The sequence below is a fragment of the Chelon labrosus genome, assembly GCF_963514085.1.
Source record: "Chelon labrosus genome assembly, chromosome: 21".
Lineage (NCBI taxonomy): Eukaryota > Metazoa > Chordata > Actinopteri > Mugiliformes > Mugilidae > Chelon > Chelon labrosus.
The window spans coordinates 19,281,873-19,294,237 of record NC_140354.1 but is presented as its reverse complement, the minus strand read 5'-3'; the positions used below and the strand labels follow the sequence as shown (position 1 = coordinate 19,294,237).

Here is a 12,365-nt window from a genome sequence, read left to right as displayed (position 1 = left end):
TGACATTTAAGAGTAATGGCTAACTGTTTGCAGAATAAGCCTAAAACAAGTTATAAATAGACAAATAGCTAAATTAAATGTAATAAATGTGAAATACGTTAATGTAAGTACCTAAACTAGTTAGTTAAATCCTAAACAGGTAAATGGTTAAAAACATTTTACGCTAAGATACAAGATACCAGAATGGACAAATGCACCATTTAGAGTGACAAGTAATGGATTCACTTTTGGAAAAAAACGTGAAACAGTTTAAATTGGTTGAAACGTCTCAATTATTAAATATTCAATTCAAGTTTATTAATCTATGCAGCGTCAGTAACAGTTCAGATTATCTCAAGATGCTTTAAAGAACCCAGAACCTGAAGCCCTCAGAGCTAAAGCAGAACTAAAAACTGACTTAAAAAAAATGCACTACTGCAACACTGCAATTTTGCAGAATTGCTGCAGACAAGCTTGGAACCGCTTTTTCTCAGAAGTGACACAATTTGCTCGTCCTGCAACAACCTAAAGCCTCAGACGTGAATTATGATTGACTGCAGTTATTAAATACCTCACCCTCGAGGGCCCCCAAAAACTGTGGCGTCACCACCTCTCTTTGAGTCTGGCGTCCTGCAAAGTAATATCGCCCGTGTAATAATGTTTATGTGCCTTTTTTTTTTTTTAATCATTATTATTCAAGGTTGTGTTGATTCATAGATGAAAGCTGAATGCTTTTTACAGGCGGGAAAAGGTGGGTGAGGGGAATAAAAGGGATCAAAATGAGTCCAGGAATCAAAATGAAAACAGATGGAACTGAGTTGTCTGTTTTGGATTTGTAAGGATGGATTAGAGAAGAGTGTGTGTGTGTGTGTGTGTCATTTTGATATGCTCGCAAGTTAGGGTTGGATCGGTCACACTGCTCGCGGAGGTCAGTGTGACGGCCAAAATCCTCCGTCGCTCTCGCTGTCTGATCAAAAAAAAAAAGGACTCTGAGAGGAGCAGCATTTGTCTGTCACCTTCCTCGCTCGACGAGGAGGCCGAGGACAAATTGAGAGAGGTTGAAGCAGGTGAGTAGTGTTGTTTTTCCCCCCTTTCTCCTTCATTCATTCACATTTAATTCACCGTTTGACATAAAGTCCTCCAGCGTGTTAGTGTGAGCTTCTGTCTCCTGGAGTGGTTCCATGGCGACAGCGATTTTCACTTCTAATTTTCTTTTTCTTTTTTTCTAGTCGTCTGTCTTCCCTCCAATTACCGGCAGTGTGCGATTTTGTGTCACAGTCCTTTTATTCTTCAAATGTGATTAGTAATGTAAAACCGCCGACTCCCCCGCACTTTTCTCTTTCAAACGCCACACTAATCATCTCAGGCAGAGCTCCTGCTTCTCCTTGGAAACTACTAACATGCTGGTGATATTCTTAGTGACGCGCAGTTGCACCTAATGTCAACCGTCACCCTGCACTGCTGACTTGTTAATTTTTTAATGAAGCGCCCCATATTCTGCATATTTGGCCATGTTTCAGAATGCACCTCTCTCTCTCTTTACCCCCCTTTTGTGTCCCTCCGCTAATCCCAAGCCCTCGTTTATGCACGATGGCTTTCCTGCAGCAGATGCGCTCCCCTCGCCTCTCCTTTGTCCAGACGGTCATGTCGCTCCTCCTGAGCACCATGGCCCTCTTGTCCTCCTATTGGTGCGAGGGCAAGCAGAAGGTGCCCAAGCCCCTCTGCACGCCCACCAAGCAGAGCAACTGCATCCCCGTCCCCGGCTTGGCCAATTCCTCCAGGATCCAGTTCTTTTGGGAGACCGGGGACGACCGCTTCGTCTTCCCCGCCTTTCACACCGGCTTGTTCCTCACCTGCGAGGAGAACATCTACACAGACGCGTGGGGTGAGACAGTTTATAGAAACGGGACTATTCGATCGTGCTTAAAGGGGAACTACTGTTTTTTTACAACCTGGACCTTATTTCTGGCGTACAATACGATAATTTACTCACCCATAAAACTTTGGTGTCATTTGAAGTCGTGCGGAAGATATTTAAATATGTGTATATCCATATAGTGGGAGTGAATGGGGCACCGAAAGGCAGCCTCTAAATAACGCAGTATCTTCCACAAAACGCGTTCATTTCACCAATATTTTGTTATGATACGCTAGTGCTATTCCCCGTTGAGTCCCAAGTTACCTGTTATCATCATCCGGGGTCTGTAGATTGACCTACTAACCTCTTACTTGGATGATGTCATCTCTGAGCGCCGTGCGAGGCTGCGGCGGTTGGCTTGTTAACCTGTAATTTGCTACTGCTATTTTTTTGCAACATGGCTAACAGGTAACACTTAACGGGGAATAGCACTAGCGTATCATAACAAAATATTGGTGAAATTAAAGAGTTTCGCAGCAGATAATGCGTTATTTAGAGACTTTGTTTCGGTGCCCCAGTCACTCCCACTATACGGATATACACGAATCTAAGTATCTTCCGAACGACTCCAAATGACACCAAATTTATATGGGTGAGTAAACGATCGTATTTTATGCCAGAAATAAGGTCCAGGTTGTGAAAAACAGCAATTCCCCTTTAAATTGAAAAACTGAAAACTCCTCACTGATCACAACTGAAGGTCAAAGGACAAAGTTGCTCAGTTTCCAACAAAAGCCTACACATGTGCCAGTGACCCTGAAAAGGATCAAGCAGGTAGGACAGAACAGCGGATTTGTACAAAGAGAAGCACTGGCGATACTCGCCTATACGTGCCATTGTGAGGGATTTCTTAACATCATATTTCCTGATCGGGTTGTGTGTGAGGATAGAGGATATTCCCAAGGTGAGATCACAACAGTAAACGGTAGGTCGAACGAGTAAGTGTGGCACTGGAGTGAGACAATTAAATGTGTCCCAGGAAGAGAGAAAATCCAAGGTGGCAATACGAATTGAGGTCTCCGGGCATGTTGGTTTGCATCTGCATATATATATGTGTGATTGTGAGCGCGTTAGCTCGGCACAAAGAGGATTATCATCAGTGTGTGTGTGTGTGTGTGTGTGTATTTGGGTGTGTGTGTATCATCCGCTCGCAGAGATTTAGACTTCAACAGCTTGGCTCAATTATGGATTAAAACCCAGAGAGAGAAAGGTTAATGGGATTCACAAACATCGGCCGTGTTTTTAACTGTCTCATTTTGGAGCTGATTTTTAAATGGTACAGAAATTCAGGCAGAAATTTGAGCTGACTGATCAGTTAAGTAAATCAGTCAGCATTTGTTAATCAGTAGTTTGGGGTTTATAAATGTTGCCTGTGATGAGATAAAACGCCAATATAGACGTGGCTTTTGTTAAAAAAAATAAGTTACTCTATATATTTCCATGTTGATGTCGTTGATTTGAGTTTAAAACATTGTTTTATTTCAACCTTAGTTTTGTTTTTTTATTATAATATACAAAAACCCTTTCTTACAAATGCATTCAATCAATATATTAATAAATATGAGTACATGAAGCTAAAGCGCAGCTTACACAAAAAATAGCTCTTCTCAAACTAATTAGCTTATTAGCTCAGTTAGCGTTTAAACATAAAAGATGACGTATTTTTAGCTAAAAGTCAGTAATATAAGATTTAATAGTTTAGCTGAAGGAGATCATTTGGTAGTAACCAGTAAAGGATTATTGTTAAAGGTTTTAAGATTCAGATGGCTAAAATTAATAGCTAAATGGATGTTGTTTTCGCTAACAGTAATAGACAAAGTTGGAATTAGCTTAAAGTCATGGCTAATCGTTGAAAAGATTAATGCTTAAAGGTTGAAATACTTGCCAAATACCTTTAACTACCTTAGAGTAGTATAATATACAAAATATTTCAAAATGTTTATCTCAACCAAATTAGCTTATTTGCTCAATTAGCTTAGCATTTGAAGCAAAAGGGGAAATTTTGAAAGACAAGTAGTTGACTTTTTTTAGCTAAAAGCTGTGGATATAAAGTTTAAAGTTTTAGCTTGAGAACATTTTAAATATTTACAAAACTAGTTAGTTGAAACGGTAATGGTTAAAGATTCAAATGGATATAATTAATGGATAAATGGTTGGGACTTGCTAACAGTAATAGATAAAAGGTTGAATTAGCATTAAAAGTAATGGCTAATTGTTGAAATGATTAGTCAAGTAATGCCTTAAAGGAAGAGACATTTGCCCTGAAAGCAACAAATAGCTTTTAAGCTAACTAAACGTAATGTAGAAATTGTGAACTTTCTCAATAATCTGAATAATTCCTGAGTACTTGTGGGACTTGTAATCTGAGCAGACAGAGATTTTTAGCGACCTGCTAGTAAATGCATAATTTTGCAGCTAAAAATACAGGTATTTCTTCAAGGATAATTAAAAGATTTAAAATGGGAGAAAATATTTAGCAAACATTCGTGAGGAGAGACGAAACTTGGCATCAATAAATGCTAAAAAAGTGATCGATATTAAATAGTTGGCTTTATGCTAATGTTAGCCATGCGTAATTTGTTGTTCATTCTGTTGCATGCATTGCTGACTGCTATAGTGTTACATGTTTCTATTATTGCAGCTTCATGTGTGCTGGAGTAAGTGCATGAGTGGATGCCAATGTACTTTAAACAGCAGCCCTGAGAGCTCAGTATTTCCAAATTAAAACGCAACTGGTAACACAGGCAGATGTGAGACACTTGCGTCGCCTTCGTTTATGCGGTTCAACGTTTATTTCAGCCGTCCTGTAAATAATTTAATCAGGCCACAAAGAAGCTTATCCGACTACCGAGACAGGTTGCAGTTTTTTTTAAAACCACCCAAACGAATCTTATAATCTCCTGCGATGTTGATTTAGGCCAAGATAACACTTGATGCAAACTGTTAATCTGGTTAGACACATGGTCACGATTGTATTTAACATTGAACGGTACTGGGGAAGTGCAATGCTGCTGCAAAATCACACTGACTCTTGTCTTTTGACCTCTAGAGGAGAGGTGTCGGGGGTTTCACACTTTGACTCCAGGGTCTGAAAAAGGTAAACGTTCTCCTGAATTTCTTCGGACGTTCTATCACCTGGTTGTTTGAACTCCACTGCTTCATGTGTCTTCGTTCTCAGCCTCTTCTTCTCCCTTCGCAGCAATGATGTGGCTGTCGCTGACAATGGAGCTTGTGTATATCGGGCTGCTGTTGATCAGCTGCATACTGCTGTTTGTGCAGCTGTGTATCAGGGCCTGGTTTCCATCTACGCAGCGCTGGGGCCAGCTGCTCAATGCCTTTGCAGCTGTCTTCACAGTTCTGGGAGGTACGGCTGTTTTTCTTATTTTTACTTTTGCAACTTTTTCCTGTAAATTATTTAAAAATCTGATGTGTTTGCTGCCTCAGGTCTGCTCGGGATGGTAGGTCACATGATGTTCATGCAGGTGTTTCAGACGACTGTCTCGATGGGACCAGAAGACTTTAAACCTCACAGCTATGGCTACTCATGGGCATTCTAGTAAGTTCAATAAACATTTATATTTAATGTGTAAAATAGGAAAATTGTAGCTACATTAAGTTGGACAATAAATGCATACTGACAACCACCTCATCTCTCTGACTCAGATCATCTCCCTGACCGTGTGTAAACTAATAGTTTTGTTGTATTTGCAAATATTACCATTGTGTAAAAGTAGCCCTCGAGTCGAACTCAATGCAGAAGTGGCTTCAAGTGCAGTACCACCGATGGCCACTAGGCGCTGGCTCCAGTAAATCTCTTGCTCCAAAGGCCTTCCATTCAAAAACTGTTGACTTCTCTTATGAAATTCTTAGTCCAGAATGTAAGGTTAAGGTTCCCTGTTAATTTACACAAAGAGAGGGCAAGATAAACTCAGGATTTTTCAGCCTTTTTTGCGTAATCCATTGTGTTGTGCTGTTTGCACCAGTTGTTCAAAGAAATGCACATCTGCAAATGTTGAGGATGGTTTGAGATGAGTACTAAAGGGACTGAGGAAAACTTGCTTTGTTGTTCCCGTTGGAATGATGGAAGTCTGTCTTTTCATGTCTTCCTGCTGAGTCCTTGCGTGACTTACTTATATTATATTTATTTGCAATGATAACATGAGAATATGCGGTTTCCTCGCTGCCCATCTGGATTAGACTAAACTTTTCCAACACCAGATTCCTTCAACTCTTCATGTGGGATCACTTTGCATTGTCGGCTGGGAGATGTTGGAACTTCAGCTTGTCATGCCATTGCAAGAAAATCCATTTATTCGGATTTGATCATGTCTGTTTTGTGGTTCGGTTAAAGTCGAGCTCTCTGCAGGAACCGGGAACTGACAACTTCTAAGATGATGACAGTATCTGTAGGTTACAAAAAAGCCTGAAGTAGGGTGTAAAGATAAACACAGTCAGAAGTGGGCAAACATACTGAATATTGATTTATCATGGGTATTTTTTCCAGTTGAAACAGTTGTGTATTGTCTTATAAGATAAAGTGTAACATCTTTACATTTAAAATTTACAGAAATAATTGCTTTTAGTCCTAGGAACTTTTTTCAATTATTAGGCGCAAGCAAGCTGGCAATTTGTTTAACTGAAAAAATCTTTGACTGAAAAATTACTGAAAGTACCCAGGGCTTAATTTCATCCCTGGCTCCTGTAGTGGAAATTCGCTGACAACCTTCAAAAGTTCATAGTGCCCATAAGAAAGTTCCTGTTCTCAAAATGTGCTGAGTACATCCAAAGGTACCTAGTTTCTGGAGAAAGTTCCTGTGGTGGAAACGTTCTGAGAACCTTCAAGGTACCGAATCCCCGGAGGAGTTCCTGTAGTTTAAATGTATTGAGTTCCTCTAAAGGTTCCAAGTTCCCAAAGAAAGTTCACATATTGGGAATATACTTAGGACTCCAAAGGTACCTAGTCCCCGGAGAAAGTTCCTGTGGTGGAAACATGTTATGTACCTCCAAAGGTTCTTAGTCCCATAGGAAAGTTCTTATAGTGGAAATGCAATAAATACGTCTAAAGGTACCTAGTTCCAGCAGAAAGTTCCTGTGGACACACATTGTTTACCTCCAAAAGATCTTAGTTCCAGAGGAAAGTTTCTGCAGTAGAAACATACTGAGAACCTCCAGTGGTTCCTAGTCCCCAGAAAAAGTTCACGTATTGGGAATAAACTGAGACCTCCAAAGGTTCCTAGTTCCCAGTGAAAGTCCCTGCAGTGGAAATGCAATAATTACATCTAAAGGTGCCTAGTCCTGGCAGAAAGTTCCTGTGGTGGACACACATTGTTTACCTCCAAAAGATCTTAGTTCCAGAGGAAAGTTTGTGCGGTAAAACCGTACTGAGAACCTCCAGTGGTTCCTAGTCCCCAGAGAAATTTCCTGTGGTGACTATGTGGGCCGTTTTTGGCCTGCGGGGCCGTATGTTTGACACCTGTGGTCTAAATTGTCTAAATATACACACATGTATACACCTTCTGCAAAGTTACATCAAAAGAAAATCACAAACAAACCACATGTTTGTGATGCGCTTCCTGTCTCTGTCTCCGTCAGTGTGGCCTGGCTTGCCTTCACTGTCTGCATGTCCGCCGGCGTCTCCACCCTGAACAACTACACCAAAAAAGTCCTGATGGTGGGTCCGAGGCGTACCTCCGGTCTCAACCCTTGCAGCTTTAACTTTGTGGGACTTCTGCCACCGGCTCCTTACTACACCCCTCCCAACCCGGGGGCCAACCTTGCCTGTCCCGTGTCTCCCCCGCGGATCTCCCACTTGTCTCCCTACTACGAGCCCCCCTCAGCAACCTTACCGCGCTCCGCTCCGAAGCTCACACACTCCCACTCCCTTCCTCTCCCACACTCTGACTCCTTCCCGCCTCCTCCTTCCCAAGTTGCACCTGGATCCCCGTTTCATCGGCTTTCCCTGCCCTCCCAGTCTCCCTCGCCTACACCGTGCGTCTCCGTCCGCATGACGCTGCCAAGTCATCAGGAAAATCGATACGGGCTGGAAGAAGACTACAGTCCGCTATGAACTTTCTACTGACTGGAGTCCTCTAGCAGATCTTTACCCCTGTTGACAATGTTACGTAATTTTGTCCTGTCATGTACTCTCAGTTTAACATGTACCAGCAATAAAATGATGCAATGAATCACTCACAATAACGATGGCTGTTGTACAGTAGATGTAAAGGAGATCTGTAAAGGAATCATTTGACTATCCACCGATCAGGCATAACATTATGACCACTGACAGGAGAAGTGAATCACATTGACCATCTTGCGACAATACAATGTTCTGCTGGCAACGTTTTGGACCTGGCATTCATTGGTGTGGATGTGGACATGTAGCACCCACTTAGACCAGACCAGGCACCCCTACCCCATAGCAATGACACTCCTTGATGGAGTTTATGGAACAACGCTTTAGGAACAACTCAAAAAACCATGAAGAACAGCACAAGGTGTTGACCTGGCCTCCAAATTCACTAGATCCCAAACTGATCAAGTATCTGTGGGATGATCCACAGAGGCCCCTCCCCTCAACCCATAGGACCCAAAGCCCCCCCCCAACTACTGTCTTACTCCTTCTCATGACAAGGGAAGAAGAAACCCAAATAAGACTTCAACGTGTTTAAAAATCAAGTTTTAATAGTGTACAAATCATTCCTGAAGACAAGTAATGGTAGCAAAAATAAAACAGCATCACACGTACAGAGCACTGTGGGAAATAAGTCGTATTTACACGTTATATCTCGTGCATCGAGAGCCTAGTCGGTTACCTTCCCGTGACTTTGAAACGGAGCTAAGCTGTCTAAGCCGGTCTATGAAAAGTGAATGAGCAATGTGTTATCAGGTCATGGTTGGATTTATAACCAGATAAAATATATTTGATTAATTTAATGATTATCTTTCAGATTCAGTTTGTTGTGTTTGCTGCATTTAGAATACTAAATAAACTGTAACAATAAAAATGTAGTGTAACTAGCTTTAGGCAGACTTACAGAATAATGTTTGTTATCTTTGGTTTTTCTAATCACAAATACTTATAAAACAAACTCACTGGTATTATATTATAGTTTTTATACTTTATATCATTGCATAGTCTTTTTTAGATTACACAGAAATCTACAACCTGTGACGTCTGAATGGATCTTTTCGAGTCTTTTAAGACTTCAAACAGACGATTATTTTCTATTTGGTCACGCTGTAATTGCGTATTGTTTCTTTAATGGCACATTATATGAAGCACAGAACAGATATATGAAATAAAAAATTAATAAACTAATAATAAAATATTGCAAAGTAACAAAAAAAATCAAAAACCCTGTTTATCTAACAGTTATATCCACTTGTAAATATACATTACAAAATAAAAGACCACAGATTGTACTCGTCAACCTGCTTTTTTGAATATTGATAGATTTTAATTTATCTTATAAACATCAAGGCCTTTTTAAAAAAAAAAAATAATAATAATAATTTGGTTAACGACAAAAATATATCTCGGATGCCCTCAACGAATCCAGCCAGCTCTCTGCAGCTGTGATTGACTGAGTTTTGCTTTTTACTGCAGCGATAACTTAAAACCTCTGCAAGCAGACTCAGTGGAACACTAGCAGGTATTTGAGGGGATATCTATGGCTGAATATACACTTGCAACTCAAATCTAACGCCCAGAACAGACATATATTAAAATCCAATCTAGGACAATATAAAAAAAACAACAGATTTCAGCTGAAAATGTAGATCCAGTCACAAATTCAGGGCTCTAGTGTCCTTCTCACGCCGTCTTCTTGCGTAGCACAAAGTAAATGATGGAGGAGATGAACGTAAGGCCGAAGGAGATCCACGCCAGGATGTAGGAGTGACCGTACCCACCGGTACTTTCGTCCCTGTGGAACCTGTCTGTGTAGATGGAGGCTGCGATCATGATGCACAGGCCTAAAGAGAGGACGGCACACGTCAGTTGGAAGGCGTGCAGAGAAAGAAACCAAACACAGGATTTAAGGAAAAAAGTATATACTCACAGGAAAGGAACTGAAAGATGCCGGAGATGGTGAACCTTTCTCCCTTGGTGAGGGCGAAGAGCTGAGCCACAAACACAAAGATTCCAATGATGGAGAATATACAAGCTAGCACCGAGCTGGCCTGCACTGCCTGGAGGTAGTCTGCAGGGGGAGCCAGAGAGAGAGCAACAAAAATGAAGGCGCTGCCTCTTGTTGAAAGACTGAATGGCAGTTCAGACATTGCAGATGTCATATAACGATTAGATTTATAGCTTATGCATTAAATTGGTTGGTTCCTGTCAGTAGAAACTGATCAAACTCCACCCATGCTGCTTCAAAAGTCTTTTAGCATTTCTTTCTTAATGAACAACACCTTGAGCTATTTTTGAACCTTGTCACTTATGCATGACAAGGTTCTCAGAGAAATACTAAACATTTGAAGCATGTCTCAGGATGGCCCTTACCTGTAGGGTAGTGTGAGCCAGTGGGAAGTTCGGTGTAGTTCCACGATCCGCCTTGCAGAATCCACCGGGCCCATATGTCGGTGTACATGTCGCTGGTTATCCACCAGGCCTGAACGAGGATACAAGATTTGACAAAGTGTGTTATGTAAATATGAACAAGCCACTGTGTGGAGTAAACACGGGAGCAGAGTATCTTGGGAGGAATGCCACAAATCCGTATGCATCACTCTGGTATGCAACCGTCAATAAAACCCAGGCGGGAATGTCACATATTTTACACATGTGCATGTGCAGCACGGTGGTGGCGGTGTCACCCAGAAATGTCAAACATGCGGCCCTGAGAGGAACAGTGGACCGCTCACAGAGAAGGAATGAAGGCCGATGAAAGAGCCACGGCCACTGACGCTACACTCACGAGGACGTGCATAGGTATCTGAACGGCAATTAAAAACATCGTACTTACATTGTCAATAGTAGCCACCAGGAGGAGGATGATGCACAGGATGTGGAGGACAAAGATGCCGGCGAGGAGAATCAGCATGATGACTGTCCTGGAGAGAGGAAGAGGATGAAGATGACTTAAAAACCAGCAGACTTAAAGACTAGCAGGTAATATGTGTGGGACAACAAGTACAGCCTGTACGGGAGTCCACAATTGTGGCTCTGTTTCAGAAAGGAAGCAGTAAAAGTCAGCCCCAAGCGAAGGCCAGGATCTGGCACCCACTCAGGGCGTGGCTTCTCAACTTCTAATTACTTTGAGTTAAAGCTACTGCTGCCAGTAAACACGCCTGCAAAATACGATGTACAGGATACTGTTTACACCGGGCGTCTGAGAGGAGAAGTTAATGCAGAGGCGCTGATGGATATTTGCGCTCGGAGAGTCAGTTTGTATCCGGGCAAACAGATACCGTTGGTGAGGAGACAATTAAGGAGTGAAGACGACGGAGGGGCGGATGAGTCTGGGCTTGTCGTGTGCTCGCAAAGGCAGCTCCGCCACTCCCTAAAATAACTGTAGAGATTCTTGCTCACTTCCCTGAGTTTGAATGAATGCACGCTCTATCTCGCACGATAAAAACTCGCTGTCAGACTTTATCACCGTCTCCACACAAGTCTCTTTAAAGGCAGATGTTAGCCAGATCAAAGGTCACAACATCTGTGGAGCTGTATTGACGCAGTGTTAAGGCATCAATGCGCTGGGTGTGAACAGAGGAAGAGGCACATCTGGAATGTGCCGGCCGTCCTCACGGTAAAGGAGTGGTCAAGGGTTGGGTTTCGTCACGGATACGTTCCCAAGCCTTCTAACGCACTCGGACGCACATGTGAGCGACTCCTGGCACATCTCGGCGAGGGTTTCCCCGCCTTCTACCTGCTCTTAGAGATGTTCAATCCCAGCCCGAAAAAAGCTAAAACACACCGTCTCAAGCTGTCTACAGCCAAATGAATCAAAGTTTAAAAGGAGGACATCAACTAAAATTCACTTTTGGCGTCAAATGTCTTCTGAAACCTTTGCGGAAAATCCTGCAGGGACTTTGTTTTTTGTTTTTTTGGGTCTGGGCATGGAGGCAGCATATTTTCCATTACACAAAATAGAGTACACGAGGTTGAGGGTTAGGTTTAGAAAAAAAAAAAAAAAAAAAAGCAAGCACAAACCTAGTTCAAAGTTACAGACTTTATAACTCACGCCGGAACTTTACATAAATCTGGTAATCTAGCAAAAGTAAGGTGAATCTTTTAGCATGAATCAAAACAATTCCAAAGCAGAAGGATTTCTACTCAAACGCAGATGTTAAAACTTTTTTCCTAGATCTAAGAAGAAGTAGAAGAAGATTTGACTTACTGTTAGATGTCTGTTTGTCTCTTCAGGTCTAATTCCTCCTGCTCTCAAGGATACTAATTTCAGACTCTGTCTAAATGCGCAAGAAACACAAGAAACTACCCATCCGCCTACTTTTACCCTGCCTT

The 12,365-nt window shown here is 41.8% G+C and overlaps 2 protein-coding genes across 2 annotated transcripts; one reads left to right on the top strand and one right to left on the bottom strand.

Annotated features, from left to right (window-relative positions):
- Window positions 1-1,477: 1,477 nt before the first annotated feature.
- Window positions 1,478-7,964, top strand: gsg1 (germ cell associated 1; the record flags this gene model as incomplete). Its single annotated transcript, XM_084570806.1, has 5 exons — window positions 1,478-1,864; window positions 4,947-4,994; window positions 5,097-5,261; window positions 5,342-5,453; window positions 7,490-7,964. The coding sequence occupies exons 1-5, from the start codon at window positions 1,501-1,503 to the stop codon at window positions 7,962-7,964; spliced, it is 1,164 nt and encodes a 387-aa protein (XP_084426932.1). The 5' UTR covers window positions 1,478-1,500.
- Window positions 7,965-8,559: 595 nt separating this feature from the next.
- LOC311506213 (epithelial membrane protein 1) lies at window positions 8,560-12,365 on the bottom strand. Its single transcript, XM_084570093.1, has 5 exons — window positions 12,241-12,365; window positions 10,867-10,954; window positions 10,404-10,512; window positions 9,961-10,101; window positions 8,560-9,874 (listed from the first exon to the last, which is right to left on the bottom strand). The coding sequence occupies exons 2-5, from the start codon at window positions 10,942-10,944 to the stop codon at window positions 9,714-9,716; spliced, it is 489 nt and encodes a 162-aa protein (XP_084426219.1). The 5' UTR covers window positions 10,945-10,954; window positions 12,241-12,365; the 3' UTR covers window positions 8,560-9,713.

Excerpts from the sequence above, each read along its gene's own strand:
- LOC311506213 (XM_084570093.1), bottom strand. The coding sequence starts at position 10,944 with ATGCTGATTCTCCTCGCCGGCATCTTTGTCCTCCACATCCTGTGCATC. Across the intron at positions 10,513-10,866 it reads TGGTGGCTACTATTGACAAT|GCCTGGTGGATAACCAGCGA; the intron begins GTAAGTACGATG and ends ATCCTCGTTCAG. Across the intron at positions 9,875-9,960 it reads CATCTTTCAGTTCCTTTCCT|GCCTGTGCATCATGATCGCA; the intron begins GTGAGTATATAC and ends TCCTCTCTTTAG.